Here is an 18,562-nt window from a genome sequence, read left to right on the forward strand (position 1 = left end):
TGTTGAGGAAACGCTTCGTGTGTGTCTTTCCACCATTCCTGCCAGGATATCCCTTTTGTGTTTATCGAAACAGGCCCAGGTTTCACACTGAGTGAGTATAAATACATTTAGAATCTATATTATTAACTATATGTAGAATATGTACTGTTTTAGTGTCATTTTGTGCCATTTTGGTTGGTGGTGTGCCCCGGGATTTTTTAAGTATAAAAAGTGTGCCGCGGCTCAAAAAAGGTTGAAAATCACTGCTGTAGCTTACAGTCCTCCTTGTTCCCATGGTTAGTACATACTGTAGCTTACAGTCTTCCTTGTTCCCATGGTTAGTACATACTGTAGCTTACAGTCCTCCTTGTTCCCATGGTTAGTATATACTGTAGCTTACAGTCTTCTTGTTCCCATGGTTAGTACATACTGTAGCTTACAGTCTTCCTTGTTCCCATGGTTAGTACATACTGTAGCTTACAGTCTTCCTTGTTGCTGTGGTTAGTATATACTGTAGCTTACAGTCCTCCTTGTTCCCATGGTTAGTACATGCTGTAGCTTACAGTCCTCCTTGTTCCCATGATTAGTACATACTGTAGCTTACAGTCTTCCATGTTCTCATGGTTAGTACATACTGTAGCTTACAGTCATCCTTGTTCTCATGGTTAGTACATACTGTAGCTTACAGTCTTCCTTGTTACTGTGGTTAGTATATACTGTAGCTTACAGTCTTCCTTGTTACTGTGGTTAGTATATACTGTACTGTAGCTTACAGTCCTCTTTGTTCCCATGGTTAGTACATACTGTAGCTTACAGTCTTCTTGTTCCCATGGTTAGTACATACTGTAGCTTACAGTCTTCTTGTTTCCATGGTTGGTACATACTGTAGCTTACAGTCTTCCTTGTTCTCATGGTTAGTATATACTGTAGCTTACAGTCCTCCTTGTTCCCATGGTTAGTACATACTGTAGCTTACAGACTTCTTGTTCTCATGGTTAGTACATACTGTAGCTTACAGTCTTCCTTGTTCCCATGGTTAGCACATACTGTAGCTTACCGTCTTCCTTTTTACTGTGGTTAGTATATACTGTAGCTTACAGTCCTCCTTGTTCTCATGGTTAGTACATACTGTAGCTTACAATCTTCCTTGTTCCCATGGTTGGTATATGCTGTAGCTTACAGTCTTCCTTGCTCCCATGGTTAGTACATACTGTAGCTTACAGTCTTCCTTGTTACTGGGGTTAGTATATACTGTAGCTTACAGTCTTCCTTGTTACTGTGGTTAGTACTTACAGTAGCTTACAGTCCTCCTTGTTTCCATGGTTAGTACATACTGTAGTTTACAGTCTTCCTTGTTCTCATGGTTAGTACATACTATAGCTTAGTCTTCCTTGTTCCCATGGTTGGTACATACTGCAGCTTACAGTCATCCTTGTTCTCATGGTTAGTACATACTGTAGCTTACAGTCTTCCTTGTTACTGTGGTTAGTACATACTGTGGCTTACAGTCTTCCTTGTTCCCATGGATTATACATACTGGAGATTACAGTCTTCCTTGTTCCCTTGGTTAGTACATACTGTAGCTTAGTCTTCCTTGTTCCCATGGTTTGTACATACTGTAGCTTACAGTCTTCCTTGTTACTATGGTTAGTACATACTGTAGATTAGTCTTCTTTGTTCCCATGGTTAGTACATACTGTAGCTTACAGTCTTCCTTGTTCCCATGGTTGGTACATACTGTAGTTTACAGTCATCCTTGCTCTCATGGTTAGTACATACTATAGCTTACAGTCTTCCTTGTTACTGTGGTTAGTACATACTGTAGTTTACAGTCTTCCTTGTTCTCATGGTTAGTACATACTATAGCTTAGTCTTCCTTGTTCCCATGGTTGGTACATACTGTAGCTTACAGTCATCCTTGTTCTCATGGTTAGTACATACTGTAGCTTACAGTCTTCCTTGTTACTGTGGTTAGTACATACTGTGGCTTACAGTCTTCCTTGTTCCCATGGATTATACATACTGTAGATTACAGTCTTCCTTGTTCCCATGATTAGTACATACTGTAGCTTAGTCTTCCTTGTTTCCATGGTTTGTACATACTGTAGCTTACAGTCTTCCTTGTTACTATGGTTAGTACATACTGTAGATTAGTCTTCTTTGTTCCCATGGTTAGTACGTACTGTAGCTTACAGTCTTCATTGTTCCCATGGTTGGTACATACTGTAGCTTACAGTCTTCATTGTTCCCATGGGTGGTACATACTGTAGCTTACAGTAGCTTACAGTCTAAATAGATCCTAATTTTAATAATTAAGCTATGTCTATAAAATGACTGCAGTAGAAGTGGGTTGCAGCAGTTTGTATGGCTTTTGGTTTGTATTTAACTGTTATCATGTTAACACGTAAAATGTCGTTTTTCCTTTCCTAGGTATGCAGGGGCCATGGAAAGGGTTCAGGCAGAGGTGGAGCTGATGAACAGAGAAAACAGTACCTACCTCATCCGACACCGAACGAAGGAGATCAGGGAATATGCAATCAGTATTAAGTAAGTCTGTATGAGAATTCACAATTTATTGTTTGCCAGACAGCTTTGTACTTGTGTTAGTAACCCTTAGAGTTGAACAAAAAGATTTGTAGGACCCTGGTCCGGCATCCAAGTTGATACTCAATGGCAGCCAGACCAGGGCAGTGCATACTTCCTTAGGGGGCACTCTAATGCCAGTATCCTGGGCTCCTCTGTAATTACTGGGCCACCGTAAACTGATGGAATAGCAGCACACAGCACATCTAGATTGTGCCTGACGTCCATTGACTACGCTTCATACATCCATCAAAATAAAGAGTGGGCACCACTGATGAATATTAAGAAGTATGAGAAATATGCAGGCAATACCGAAAAACGAACATATATATACTGTACAGTACATACAAAGAAGCTGCCCTCCAAGCTAGAAAAAATGATATATTATATATTATAGCTATATTTACGGAAAAAAGAACAAATCAACAATTAACAATATTCGAAATAGCACGAAAAATGTGACAGAACCTCAATCCCGAACCCAAAATAAGGCTCAAGGGATAATGCCCATATGATCCACACATAAATAAGAGAAGTCCATGATGTAAAGTATATAGAGATAGTAAATATGTAAAAGGTAAGCCTAGCACTGGTGATGATGTAGAGCAGTAATCAGCATGCGAATCATACGCATATAATAATTGTGTGCACAGTCAACCAATGACATCAGCTCCAGGGTCATCATCTGGGCAGAAGAGTAATCCCCACGGATATCATCACCGATAGTGAGTTCCTCAGGGGACTATCTTGATATTTGTGCATTGTTTTTTTTACTGTATTTCTTGGTATTTATCTCATGCTCATTACTGATGTGCATCATTAACTGTGCTACTTTTACTTTTGAAATATTTATTGTATGTGTACTGTTTTATGGACTCTTAAACTTCCCTTAGCTACATATGGGTTATACGAGCATTATCCCTTGAGCCTTATTTCAGGTTTGGGATTGAGGTTCTGGTGCAATCTACCGTATGTTCTCTTTTGACTGTTTTTTTAATTGTTCATTTGTTTTTTTTTGTCTAAATAAAATTGATATAATTTTAGTTTATTTTAGAAATGCCTTTGTATGTATATGTCTTTTCTTCTGTCGGTATTGTAGGCATCAAGCAACAGCATGTTGTCGTGGGGGCCTAGTAATCACAAGAGGCGGCCAGCATTCAAGGGCCAGCCGGGGAAGTTCGTACTGCCCCTGTCCGCTGCAACAGAGGGATCCAGAGTCTCATAAATCTTTTTTTGCTCAGCTCTAGTGGCTGTGCCGAGTACTGCAGCTCTGTACAATTCAAGTTACCGTATTTAGAGGTTCAAGTCCCATTCAGTCAGCAGATCGACATGGGTTATAGAACCTATAAGGAAAACTATAGAATACCTATAGAATAAAGAAATCTAGTATTGAAGATACATTCTGAGAATAAGTCATCAAATTTGAAGCCATGGAAACTAATTCACGACTTTTGAATAAAGAGTTAAAAGGAGACAAGTCAGATCTTTCATTACATGTACTTTAAAACTGTATTTAGGCACTAATATATAATTTGTACAATTGCGTCTAATGAGACTACAAAATGTGCCATGTTTTTCAGTACTGTTTAATAAATTTGGTGCATTTTAAGCTGCCTCGTGTAAGTTTACGCCATCTATTAGATCTATTAGTGCGTTCACTGTACACTAAAATTTGCTTCAAAACTTTTGTACACAGTTTCGCATTTTAGGCCATTTCCCACTAGTGCAATCCTAAAAAACACCTCTTTACTAGTAATGTTTACTATAACACCTATGGAAAACAAACATCCCCAATGTGCACACTATGCAAATAAGATACACGACCCAATATTAATCCTATTGTTATAAAAAATAATTTTTCCAAGGACGTAAAATAGTATTTTAAAACTAAAACTAAAACTGCACAAGGGTAAGACAAAGGGGCACCCCGATCATAGCCAATCATTAGAAAAATAAATGTATTATTGTTCATTGTATGTACAAGCTATATGCTAAAGTGGTACCAGAGTAAATTAGATAGTGAGTGCCTATGCCGTACTAAATAGAATTAAAACAAAAGGAGCTACTAGATATTGGGCAACCACCCACAGCTTGACGCGCGTTTCGCATATTGCTTTGTCCGGGGGCCAAGAAAAGTGTCTAAATTGCATCACAAATGTGATGCAAGCCATGTTAGCCTTTTTTTTTAGCCTTTTTTTTTAGAAATTAGTCCAGAATTCTGTGGTATTCAGCCTATTGAATCTGTAAGTGGCCAAACTATCCAAAAGTGTAAAAGTGCATCTGTAGTGCCTGTTGGTGCATGCGCCTAAAAAACGCTGTTTCCCCCCATGTCAGCCAATGATATCATTTTTTCTGCTACATAGTATAGTTATTCTGTGTTTCATATAAAAGCAGCCCCCCCCAAACTTGCACAGTATACGGTAATTGTTTAGAACATAGACACCCATGGGTGATGTATTACTCAATGTGAACAAAGTGGGAGTGGACCCAACCATTCTCGTACCCTAGACCCAATAACTAAAATTCTTCGTATGAAGGCATGTCCCCAAGATCACCCTTATGTATTAATAGGGTTACACATGATTGCACTAATGAGCAATCAATGCAGCAATACATAGAGTGAGATATAAAAATCCTGTGCAAACACATGCGTCCTGGGTGAAAGGTAATACCATTATATCCAGCACATAGCGCAGGTAAGGATGCAGGTCCGTGCGCAGATTTTAAAGTAATCATTTTTTTACGTAATTCCAGCAAAACTCTTTTGTATTTAATACTTGGCGTATTAAATAACTATATGACATTCGACATTTGTGAGAAATCTTTGTAAATATACATTACCTTCTTTATAGCCATACTAGAAGTTTTTAATATCTTGACACCCATTTCATATAGCCATATAGCTTCTAAAGTAGCCCATGGCCACAAATAATATGCATTAAATTGCACTGTATATAAAGGAACTAATTGGATATAAATACGATCTGGTTAACCAATCTTTTAAAAAGCAAAACTGCATCTTTTTCTTCACCCGGCTAAATATATTCTGTTAATGAGTTGTCAGACCTGTGTTGGATGGAATATACTCTCAGCCTCTGCAATGAATCTGTTTACTCTTATTTTGGGCCCTGCCCGCAGGTAATTATTGATCCTTGGCTGATTAAAAGCAAATTTATATTCAGAAGTTATGCCTTGCCCGCAGGTACAACAATGAAGTGAAGCACATCAAGATATTAACGAGAGATGGCTTTTTTCGCATTGCAGAAAATAGGAAATTTAAAAGTTTAATGGTAAGCATTGATTCCGCTCCTTCGCGAAAAAAAAATGTCACACTGATCTATTGTTTGTTAAACTCCTTCTGCCCAAGAGCATCTTTCCTCAACTTGAAAGTCATATGACTTGTTAGCTAAAGAGATCCTCAAGATTTCGCTATATCACACAGTGGGCATTAGTTATTTTATTCGTAGGTTATTGGGTTTTCTCTTGGTTTTGTAATTGTTGGTTAATATGTCTGTGGGCTCATTGTCCTCATTAGCCTGTGTAGCATAGCCTGGCTCTGATTAGGTGTGCCTGGATAGCTCTGCACATAACCAGGCTAGGTGCTCACCTCAGTCAGCCAGCTGGGGAAGCTGAGCAGAGTGGATTGTATTGGAGCTGAAGAGAGACAAGCCAGAATCTCTCTCTGAGAATAGACTGCACCAAACTGCAAATATCATTGACTGCTATGGATGATAGCTCCTTTGTGGGAATAGCTCCACCGTGTCTGAAGTAGCCAATAAATGATATTGTTTAATTAGCATCTGGACAAAGCTAGGGATTTTACATTCATGGTTTTGTTTTGGTACTATGCAACAAGTGAAAATAAATATTATTCAGTTTATTATATAAAACCGCTGTGGCTTTGTGTTCCAAGCAGCTACCAGAGAGAGTGAACCCCTACAATTTTTTTTAGGGAACCAGATTGGACACTCTAGATGTTCTGCAGTCCATGAGAAATCATCTAACATATGAAGGCAGTAGCTCGAGTTGTTTACTCCACAGTCCATGGCTATTTTGTTTTAAATTAAAATATCCCAATGTTAATAAGATAGGCACATCTAAAATATTGCGTAAGCTGTGTCCAGTCAGATCTCTAAAGGGGTTATCAAGTTAAAAAATATTGTGTTCCGTTGTGCTGCCAGCCTCTTGAGGAGGCCCATGCGAAACGCGATTCGGGGCTGCTAGGCTTTCATTTTGACACCGAGAAATGGGTAAGTATCCATTGGGTATATATGTAATATGCATTGTTGCGTTTATTAACACTTACAGTTGTGCTCAAAAGTTTACATACCCCGGTAGAATTTTTGCTTTTTTGGCCTTTTTTCTGGGAATATGAATGATAACACCAAAGCTTTTTCTCCACTCATAGCTAGTGATTGGGTGATGCCATTTAGTGTCAAACTACTGTGTTTTCTCTTTTTAAATCATAATGACAACCCAAAACATCCAAATGACCCTAATCAAAAGTTCACATACCCTGGTGATTTTGGCCTGATAGCATGCACAGAAGTTGACACAAATGGTTTTGAATGGCTACTAAAGGAAACATCCTCACCTATGACCTGTTTGCTTGTAATAAATGTGTGTACATAAAACCTGAGTGAGTTTCTGGGATCCAGACAGACTCTTGCATCTTTCATCCAGTCACTGACGTTTCTGGATTGTGAGTCATTGGGAAAGCAAAAGAATTGTCAACGGATCTGCGGGAAAAGGTAGTTGAACTGTATAAAACAGGAAAGGGATACAAAAAGATATCCAAGAAATTGATAATGCCAGTCAGCAGTGTTATGATCTGGTGGCCTAAGAGCAGCATGGGACGTACTCTGGAGAAGGTGGTACCTGTACTGACCGCAGACCCTGAACCTAACACCGCAACTAGAAGTAGCCGTGGAATGTACCTAGCGCTCCCTAGACATCTCGACACAGCCGGAGGACTAATTACCCCTAGAGATAGAAAAGGGAAAACTATCTTGCCTCAGAGAAAATGAAAGTGGGAACTCTGCTGACCGCAAACACTACTCCTATCACACACACTAGAAATAGCCGTGGAGTGTACCTAACTCTCCCTAGACGCCTCTTCACAGCCTAAGAGCTAACTACCCCTAAAGATAGAAATAGAAGCCTAACCTTGCCTCAGAGAAATTCCCCAAAGAACAGGCAGCCCCCCACAAATATTGACTGTGAGAGGAGAGGGAAAAAACATACACAGACTGAAATGAGAATTTAGCAAAGGAGGCCACTTCTAGCTAAATAGAAAGGACAGGACAGAGTACAATGCGGTCAGTATTAAAACACTAGAAAATATCCACCACAGAAAATACAAAAACTCCACAGCTAACTAAAGACATGGAGGGTATATCTGCATCTCCAGAGATACCAGCTTGGCTAAACAAATCCTTATACAGACCAAGCTGGACAAGACAAAACATGGAAAATAACTGAACAATAAGACCACAGCATGTGGACAGCAAAATCAAGGCCAGAACTTATCTTGGTTGAAAAGAACTGCAAAGCAGAAGAGACCAGGCAGGGATGTGAATCCTCCAGGAACAATGGCCAACTGGCACTGACTAAAGAGTGAAGCAAGACTAAATAGCCCTGTCCAAATTGCAAAAAGTGAAAACACCTGATAAATGCTGTGATTCAGAGACAGCAGCGCTACCACTTACAACCACCGGAGGGAGCCCAAGAGCAGAATTCATAACACAGCAGTGTTCAAACTGTGATTAACAAATGGAAAAACAGGTGCTCTGTAAAAACAAAACCATGGTCGGGTAGACCAACAAAAATTTCGTCCACAATTGCCACAGTTGTTCTGGATGAAAGAAAAACCCGCAAATAACATCAGCTGAAATACTGGACTCTTTAAAAACTAGTGGTGTGGCTGTTTCAAGATGCACAATAAGGAGGCACTTGAAGAAAAATGAACTGCATGGTCGAGTCTCCAGAATAAAGCCATTACTGCGCAAATGCCACAGACTATCTCTCCTACAATATGCAAAACAGCACAGAGACAAGCCTCATAACTTCTGGAATAAGGTAATTTGGAGTGATGAGACCAAAATTGACAATACATCCATAAATGTTACATTTGGAGAGAGGTCAACAAGGCCTATGATGAAAGGAACACCATTCCTACTGTATTATATGGAGGTGGATCGCTGATGTTTTGGGGATGTGTGAGCTACAAAGGCACAGGAAACTTGGTCAAGGTTGAAGGAAAGATGAATGCAGCATGTTATCAGCAAAGGCTGGAGGTAAATTTGCACTCATCAGCCCGTACTTGGAGATTCCAACATGACAACGATGCGAAACACAAGGCCAAGTTGACCTCTCATTGGCTATAGCAGAACAAATTGAAGGTTCTGGAGTGACCATCTCAGTCTCCTGACCTCAGCATAATTGAGCCACTCTCTGGGGAGATCTCAAGCACGCAGTTCATGCTAGACAGCCCAGGAATTTACAGGAACTGGAGGCTTTTTGACAAGAAGAGTGGGCAACTTTACCATCTGAGGAAATAAAGAACCTCATCCACAACTACCACAAAAGACTTCAAGCTGTCATTGATGTTAGAGGGGGCAATATACGATATTAAGAAATGGGGTATGTGAACTTTTGATCAGGGTCATTTGGATGTTTTGAGTTGTCATTATCGTTTAAAAAGAGAAAACACAATATTTTGACAATAAATGGCTTCACCCAACCACTAACTTATCATTCATATTCTCTAAAAAAAAAAAAGCTAAGAAAGCAAAAATTCTGCCGGGGTATGTAAACTTTTGTGCAGAACTGTAGATATATATATACATGGATATGACACTTATGTGCTATGTGTATAGTGTATACACTCACTGGCCACTTTATTAGGTACACCTGTCCAACTTCTTGTTAACACTTAATTTCTAATCAGCCAATCACATGGCGGCAACTCAGTGCATTTAGGCATGTAGACATGGTCAAGACACTCTCCTGCAGTTCAAACCGAGCATCAGTATGGGGAAGAAAGGTGATTTGAGTGCCTTTGAACGTGGCATGGTTGTTGGTGCCAGAAGGGCTGGTCTGAGTATTTCAGAAACTGCTGATCTACTGGGATTTTCACGCACAACCATCTCTAGGGTTTACAGAGAATGGTCCGAAAAAGAAAAAAAATCCAGTGAGCGGCAGTTCTGTGGGCGGAAATGCCTTGTTGATGCCAGAGGTCAGAGGAGAATGGGCAGACTGGTTCGAGCTGATAGAAAGGCAACAGTGACTCAAATCGCCACCCGTTACAACCAAGGTAGGCCTAAGAGCATCTCTGAACGCACAGTGCATCGAACTTTGAGGCAGATGGGCTACAGCAGCAGAAGACCACACCGGGTACCACTCCTTTCAGCTAAGAACAGGAAACTGAGGCTACAATTTGTACAAGCTCATCGAAATTGGACAGTAGAAGATTGGAAAAACGTTGCTTGGTCTGATGAGTCTCGATTTCTGCTGCGACATTCGGATGGTAGGGTCAGAATTTGGCGTAAACAACATGAAAGCATGGATCCATCCTGCCTTGTATGGAGCATCTTTGGGATGTGCAGCCGACAAATCTGCGGCAACTGTGTGATGCCATCATGTCAATATGGACCAAAATCTCTGAGGAATGCTTCCAGCACCTTGTTGAATCTATGCCACGAAGAATTGAGGCAGTTCTGAAGGCAAAAGGGGTCCAACCCGTTACTAGCATGGTGTACCTAATAAAGTGGCCGGTGAGTGTATATATATGTGTATAGATTTCACACTCTTTTGCAGTCGTTAGCATTCAGAAAAGCAATGCAGTTTAGTCCAAACATGTGACGTTTTATTGACTTATAAAAACTTCAGTTTGTAAAAAAAACCAGCCTCTTCTGGGCATAAATTTATAACTTAAAGTAAACAGTTCATATGTCAGTAGGCAACAAATAGCAGGATGGGCTCACCCATCCAGATCACAGTCCTCTCTCTGTTTTCAGCTTCTGACTAAAAGAATGTCAGCACTATAGGTCTTTTTCACCTTCCATTTACACACAGAACTCATCTGAGACAGCTCAGTTACCATTTAAATGAGGTGCAAAGCCTTGATTGGATATATGGGAACAGTCGGTCCCACACAACTCTTCTAGGTGCTCCTATAGCCCGGACCCACAATCTGGGCTCATTAAAAAACTCTCTCAACCCTATTGGTGCTAGAGCCTGCTGGAGTTCACATCACTGAGGCCAACCACCTAGGTGACACCATATCTCCCATCAAGCACCTGCCCAGCTGCTTCCTTACAGTAAATATACATCTAGGGTAAAAAATTGTTATTTTAGTATGGGAGTTATACAAAGGAACGAGTGACCATTTGGCTGCACAGAATGATGTGTGCTAGATGTTATGTGTCCAGCTTATGTTTTGCAGTGAGTCAATACCATCATATTATTGGAAAGACTTTATGGCTATCTGCAGTTATGATTTTACAAATACAGTACTTAAAGGTAGTTGCTGTACATTATCGCAACTTTTATTTTCATGTGTATGGATTCAGTTGTTGACTTAGAAGTTGCACAGTTTCATGAATTATAAGAATGCCCAGTGTGATATAATACATTTGTTTTATGGTCTGCAAAAAATTGTCATGCTTTCCCTGCTATTTACTGTTTTTTTAGATAAAATGAATGAAAGAGAACTGACGTTTAGGAGACATAATAATGAAAGAGATTTAATTTTCCACATAAACCTTCCAAATTGTGCCTCATTGTAATGGCTTTTTATAGAGTTTTACAACCCCGGAACACAGCAATTAAAGTAGAACAATATATTCGTATAATTGGAATAGGGAGAATAAATTAGTTCACTTACAGTTTAAATATACTGCTTGTATATCACTAGATATATATATCGGCTTCGGTATGTATGGAGCCTTTTAGGATAAACAGTGGATATAAAAAGTTTAGCACACCATCGGTGAGATTGTTTTTGGGAAGACTGAAACCAAGGTAAATCATGGCAGATAGTCTCCATCTTAATGTGACCTTGTGGCTTTGCAATTCAAAGAAAAGCTAAATCATAATTGCAGAGTGTCTTAGGATTAAAAAAACAAACAAGAAAACCTCTGGTTGAAAAAGTATCACATTTACTTTTATAATAGGAGCGGTTGATCAGTTGATCAGTTTGTATTTACTGCTTCATTTCTTATGGTAAAGAAAAAAATGGGAGAAATGTGACATTATGCCATACTTCACTGTTCAATAATTTTCCAGGAGATGGGGATTTTTATTTGCATTTCTATGCTCACTTTTCAAGAGGCCATAGTTTATCTACTACCCGTACCTCTTGAGGCTCCCTCCGGCTGGGTAATGGCGTGGATACTGCCAATCTGTTAGTGCAGTGCCCACCCAAGCTGTTAAGGCATTGTGCATATTGCGTTTGGGCCTTTCATTAATAGTTGGGAAATCTTTTTGATGTAACCTGTGACATAAGATTCCCCCTTATGCCATTATCATAGTTGCCCATAAGGTCCTATTGTCAATACGGTACAGTGGAGGATGCATTTTTATATAGGAGAGTTCAGTCAGCAGTAAAGCAATGTTTTTCCATGTCTCTCAATACTCCTTAATATTAAGCTGTCAGTCCAGCCAATATATTAACCAGTATTTTCAGTCCACAATCCAGTACTTCGTGGAGGAGCACTGTTCGAGGTCATTTGACAGTTGTAAAGAGGGCTACCATGAACAGGCTTGGCACTGGCTACTCCATTTTCCAGATGCCAAGGGTTGCCCTGGGCTTCACCATATAAAGGGATCTGGACTGAACATGGACCCCTAGGCTGGGGCCATGGAGTTAGCTGCCTTGCAGTGGTGCAAGCTGGCAAGAAGAATGGCCTACTAGAATCAGAATAGTCAGGAGGTCACTACAGAGAGAAAATCACAAGGCAGGAGAGTAGTCAAAAAACAAGCCGCAGTCAAATTCAGGAAAGTCTATAGGGAGACAAAACAGTATTCTGAGAAGTTTTACTGGAAAAAGTAAAATTATAACTGGCAGTGGACAGCAGGCTTTCAGGAGCTTAAATAACCTACACAGAAGAAGCAAACACTGAAAAGTTAACTCCCAAACTCCCAGTATGGATAGAACTACAAGTACCAGATGGAGACGGAACTAGAGTTGTCGCCTGGCTTCACACGCAGCTAGAGCGTCATAGGTTGTGTATCTACCTTTGATGCGGGCTCCGGTGCTGAGCCCACATCTTTTCCTGCACATGACAGTTCATTTGATCAGGTGTCATGTCCCCATAACAGCTGTGAGTGGAATCACGATCCACCCGCTGCTGTTAACATGTTAAATTCTTGTGTCAATCTCTGACATCGGCATGTAACATGATCGTGCTGGAAGAGTGTCACAAACTTCGCTCATCAGCACCTGTGTCACATGATCGTGGTGCGCCAATGGGTTGGCATGATAATTGCAGGTCTAACAAACGACCCCAGTGCTTGTCATTGCTGATCTGCTATGAACGCCAGCCTGCAGCCAGCGTTCATAGCAAATAATGATTTTTGCTACACACACAGATTGGCTGAAACCCTGCTATGTGTAGGACAAGCAATCAGAAGATCGCAGCTTCAAGTTCTTAAGAAAACTATTAAAAAAGATGAAAAAAATAAAAAATCCTCCTATTTGGTATCACTGTGTTCAGAATTGTCCGATCTATCAAAGTATAAAAATAATTAATTAGATCGGTAAACTACATAGTGAGAAGAAAAATAAAAGCTCCAGAATTAAATTTTTTTTGGTCGCAGCTACATTGCAATAAAACGCAATAACGGGCGATCAATGCATCATACCTAGCCCAAAAATGGTATTAAAAAAATGGCAGCTCGACTTGCAAAAACTATACCCTCACCCAGCCCCAGATCATGAAAATTGGAGATGCTCCAGGTCTTGGAAAATGGCAACATATATATATATATATTTTTATAAACTCTGGAATTTTTTTACACTATATGGTAAAATCTATGGTATCGTTCAAAAGAACAACTCGTCCCGCAACAAAAATGGACGAAACCCGTACGCATGCATTGTATGTTACTATTTGGGGAATATTTGGTGTTGAATTTGGTAGCACAGATACTGATTATTCTGCACGTAAAAGGTTCATATGTTTGCTCCGTACAGGAACTTGTAGAATATTATAAGCACCAATCCCTCCGAGAAGGTTTCAGAAGTTTGGACACAACTCTTCTATTCCCTTACAATTCTCCCGAAAATCAGGCTGGACATGCAAGTAACCGGTCATTGGGAATGTGTAAGTACTTGTTTGTCCGCCAGTGTGACTTGGCTTGAGATCAATTTCTTTTCTCTCAAGTGTTGTAGTCCTATGGCTGCGGTCACACACCAGCTGTTGTAATGTTTTGTGACTACTTGTTAATTGTTAAACCAGGATTAGAGTCAACAGGAATAAGCGGTTATTCTCCTTAACTTGTTTCCATCAGGTAAACTCTATATGAAGCATGTGACACTGTTCAATGCCATCATTAAGGGTCAATTCACACTGTTCTTTGTTTCTATACCATATACGTAGGAAGGACAAAACATAAGCCTCTTGAGTGGGCTACGTTCTCCTTTGGCTTCCACGTTAAAATATATACAGTATATATATGTAATGTACGGGATGGTTTTGTAGGATGCCTCTGGATGGCCCAGCAACACTCCACTATACCATCCAGCTGGAAAATACATATATCGTTCTACGCTTTTCTGATGGAGGTCCAAGGGACACTTTGTTGTTGCCACCATTGGGTAAATAGGGACCTGTGGTACATTCGACTACACAGCAAACAAATGTTGCAAATACAGTGTGAATTCAACCTAATTATCTATACAAAGGTTACCTAATAGAAAATCTGTATCAGGGGCCTCTACAAACCATTTGTCATTTAGACTGGTGTCTTCTTGTGATTGTCCCCTTTTGACCCCAAGGTCCTATGAGTGGCTGCTAACTGTGCTCCTTATAGCTGCCCTCCTGCAACCACAGCATTTTTACTGTTCGGATATTAGACACGCATGATAAGTTGTTACATCTAGAGCCCTTGTTTAGATCTCAGGCAGATGATTTTGTTACAGCTCTATCTCTCGACATAAGCCATGTATTTAGCTCCAAGAACGGGATCAGATTCCATCTTGTCATATCAGAAAAGCTGTTCCCACAGTAAGGCTTCGTAAAAGTGTTTCTAATCTTCAATGACAAGATCCAATCCTGGTTCTTCCACTAAATATAACTTTTCATGCACAGTGCCTTTAAGGGGATGTCCATTTAAAGCAAGTTATCACCTATCCACAGGATAGATGATAACTTATTGATTGGCGGGTGTCTGACCACTAGGATTTCCTTCTATCAGCAAGACGGGGATGCTTTTATTCCCATTCCAAAATGGTGTGGCAGGTTGGTTGCCTGAATAACGCTGCATTCATTATTTTTGGGGCTGCTGGAATAAGCTGCAGTGCTCGGCAACATCCTAAGGAGTGAATGGAGAGCAGGTTCAGTAAGTGCAATGCTGCTCCACTCTAATGGAGATACAAGTCTGCCTGTTGTTCCAGGTCCCAGCAGTCGGACACCCACTGATCATTAAATTATCGCCTATGCACTGGACAAGTGATTGCTTGTTTTTACCGGACAACCCCTTTTAATCTCATCAGGTTCTGGTAGTGATATAATGGAGTGTCACCTCTCCTGATCACAGAGCACGCATGCTGTACTCAGTGTAGAAATTACTTGCAGCTCATGTACGATACTCAGCATGCTCTACTTTTTTCCATCCATGATTCCTGATTATTAGTGATGAGCGAACATGCTTGGATAAGGTGTTATCTGAGAACCCGAGTGTCTTCAGCGTGGTCAAATAATATGTTCGAGTCCCCGCGGTTGCATGTATCGTGGATGTTCGACAGCCGCAACACATACAGGGATTTCCTGTTTGAAGGGCAATCCCTGCGTGTGTTGCAGCTGTCGAACATCCACGAGACATGCAACCGCAAGGACTCAAACATATTTTTCGAGCACCTCGAAGTTACTTGTTTAGCACACGAGCATGCTCAGATAACACCTTATCCGAGAACTACTGATTAACAAAAAAATTCTATTTGTTTTTGTGTAAGGATCTGGAGGACAAAACAATGCTTCTAGTGCAAGGCCTGTGTCACTGCATGTTGGATGCCATAGCTGGGCATTGTCGGATAGAGCATGTTTACAGCTGGTAGTGGATCAGCAAAACCTTAAGAGCCAATGAAAAGATGTTATTTTTCTAAGGTGCCCTTACACTTTATATTTAAGTAGTGAGCTCCATGATTAGCAGCTCTGCGCTGTTTGAATATCGCTCCTTCCCTAGGAATAACATGTACCACACGAATATTGTAGAGCACCAAATGTTCAGCCTTAAGTCCATAAGTGTAGCACGCTGAACGTTCCTATGTTGGCATCCTCTTGCTACATCTGTTTTATCTGTGGAAACTAAAGATCACACACATAGAATTCCAAGTTACCTGATCCTTCTTCTCCCTGACATTTGTCATTGGGGGAAAAGTCAGGACACCTCTATCCATATTATATAGTTAGCCAGTCAACAGAGATTGGTAGGAATGACCTCTGTCTACTGTGTATGAGTACCGTAAGCAGGTATTCCCAGCTCATACACTTATGCCATATCCACCGGATGTACCATAAATGTCTAATAGATCCTCATTCACTATCATTTGGGGGACAGGTCCCCATAGTAGGCCATCCAGTGGCCTTTACAGCTTGTGCCGTAAATAACAGATGAGTAGATCCGAGGACATCTCAGGGCTTTATATTCAGTCATTTTTAAAATTTTAAAGTGAATCTCCACCTTCATTTTTTTTTCCATTTCAATTTTGAATTGAACTCCATTTTTGTGGTTCTTGGCTCCAAATTTCCCTGATATTGTTTTATTATTGAGGTTATGGTGATGGTTGCATTATCACATATTGGGTTTTGGATGCAGTTTTTGAAGGCAAAAGTAAGAGGTGGATTTTAGAGAAGGAGAAGTCTATTCATCAAACGTTTTACTACATAAAAGTGCTGAAAAAAGCTTTGAAAATCTGCAAAATTTTTGCTCAACGCTGAGTTTCACGAAACTCCTCTGAGTTTTGCCTGACTGAGTAGCATTTCTGGCGTGGCGCACGGAGGTGCACAACACTGAGAAGATGCACCGTATTCATTAAGCTGCGTGTGCCTCTTAATGAATTCGGCTGCTTGTACCCAGTGGCTTAGGGCAAGCAATGAATCGGCCCCTTTGTCTCTTCTTTACAGGTGTCTTCCATTTATGAGCCATTCATGGTTTTGACTTCAAAGGGTGCGTACACATGATGTGTGTTAGGCATATGCAAACCTGGAGAGATTTTCAGAAGGAAAACACTTCAGTACACGCTGGCATCTTTTTGATTTGAAGCATCTTTTTTATTTGAAGCATCTTTTCCGTGATTATTTGCTAAGTTTGTTGCCATTAACTTGTTTTGCGTAAACTAGCGAGTGACTTCCAATAAAAAGCCGCTCGAAGAGTGGTCTGCTCACTTCTTTTAACATCTTAGCATCTTCGGAAACCTGAAGTGTGTGAAAGAATCCCCAAAACTAAATGTATGCCCAGCAAGTCGTTTTTGCAGTGGATATGTTCATTAGCGTTTTTTTTTTTTAGTGCTTCTTCAGGTGGGTAACGGAGCATACCCCCTTGAAAAAGACGTTGTGTGCACATACCCAAAAACTGCATCAAAAAGTGAACTTGAACTTGGAAACCTAACCTAAGACTTTACAGATTTGGAACTTTGAATCACAAAAATGGCTCACTGGCCACTATATAGATATAATTAAGAAATAATCCACACAGAATTTCAGCCTGGCATACAGCCATGCTACATTAGTGCATTCTCCCAGTAGTAGATAATAACCCCAGGTTTGTAGGTCTGTTATCAATGGTGCTTCCCTCCACACCACAGCACCCACTGCTTATGAAGACACCCTGACGCGCGTCCCTGCACTGTGCTGCGCCTGGCTTTGGCACTTGTTCCACCAGTTGTGCTGCTCAATGATGCTGTGGTTTTATGTCTTAGTGACTTTGTGACGTAGTAGTGACTCTCTGGTCTTTGCTTGTCTGTCTTCTCTCCAAGCTACGTCTGTGCTGTGTGGGTTTGCTTTTGTTACTGCGCCTGAGTACAGCTTTGTGCCCCCCTCCACTGCTCCCTTCTGGTCAGGTAGCTATGGCACTGCTTTCTTTTCCTCCTGCATGTCCCTCACTCTTACCACAAAGCTGCCAGTTGTCAGATTAGGAAACAATCAGTAAATGACTTATTATTATTATTATCAGTCATGATGTAATAGGCAAGTAAGGGAATATATCAGGATCACACACATTATACTGTACATTATGAGACTGGCCATACTGCTTAACCATCACCATGACCCTGGGATCAAAACTAATCACCTTGGGCTACATATGTATGATCCAGGTACTGTAGTCATTGGTCCTGCCCTGTCTAGTCTCACAATTTGGCTCTGTAGGAAATATTTTAGATTCAGTTAAAGGGAATGTGCTCATTGTGAGCACTATGCAATATAATAGCGCTATTTATGTAAAATAAATATTTTACCCAAAGTCTGACCTGCAAGTATAATATACAGTAGAAGGAACTGAGTGGACTGGTATATAGTTTTAGTAAAAAAGAAACTCAATATAATTTGTATTTTATTATTTAATTTCCTTCTCATCTTGTGCTTTGGAGTCCAGTAGGCGGTACTAATCACTGATTGACAGCTATCTCTATGCATGCTCCTATATTGAAAGCAGTCAGTCTTTGAGTGAGACCTTCCACAGGACTCCTAAGCTGAGAATCAGGTGGGATTTCTTTCACTTAAAGGGCGCTGGCCACTACTTTTTTTATAATGGCCATCAATATCTGATTGGTAGGGGT

At 40.4% G+C, this 18,562-nt stretch overlaps 1 protein-coding gene across 3 annotated transcripts in view; it reads left to right on the plus strand.

Moving 5' to 3' along the window:
- VAV3 (vav guanine nucleotide exchange factor 3) overlaps nucleotides 1-18,562 on the plus strand; it is a 248,480-nt gene that overhangs the window by 224,573 nt on the left and 5,345 nt on the right. For 2 of the 3 annotated variants that reach the window (XM_077277485.1, XM_077277486.1), the window contains exons 23-25: nucleotides 2,410-2,526; nucleotides 5,765-5,852; nucleotides 13,760-13,889. In XM_077277485.1, coding sequence (XP_077133600.1) covers nucleotides 2,410-2,526; nucleotides 5,765-5,852; nucleotides 13,760-13,889 — 335 coding nt within the window. Of the gene's footprint in view, nucleotides 1-2,409; nucleotides 2,527-5,764; nucleotides 5,853-13,759; nucleotides 13,890-17,761; nucleotides 17,846-18,562 lie in introns of all 3 variants that reach the window. The other variant, XM_077277487.1, reaches the window with a different exon arrangement.

This window comes from Ranitomeya variabilis, chromosome 8, assembly GCF_051348905.1.
Source record: "Ranitomeya variabilis isolate aRanVar5 chromosome 8, aRanVar5.hap1, whole genome shotgun sequence".
NCBI lineage: Eukaryota > Metazoa > Chordata > Amphibia > Anura > Dendrobatidae > Ranitomeya > Ranitomeya variabilis.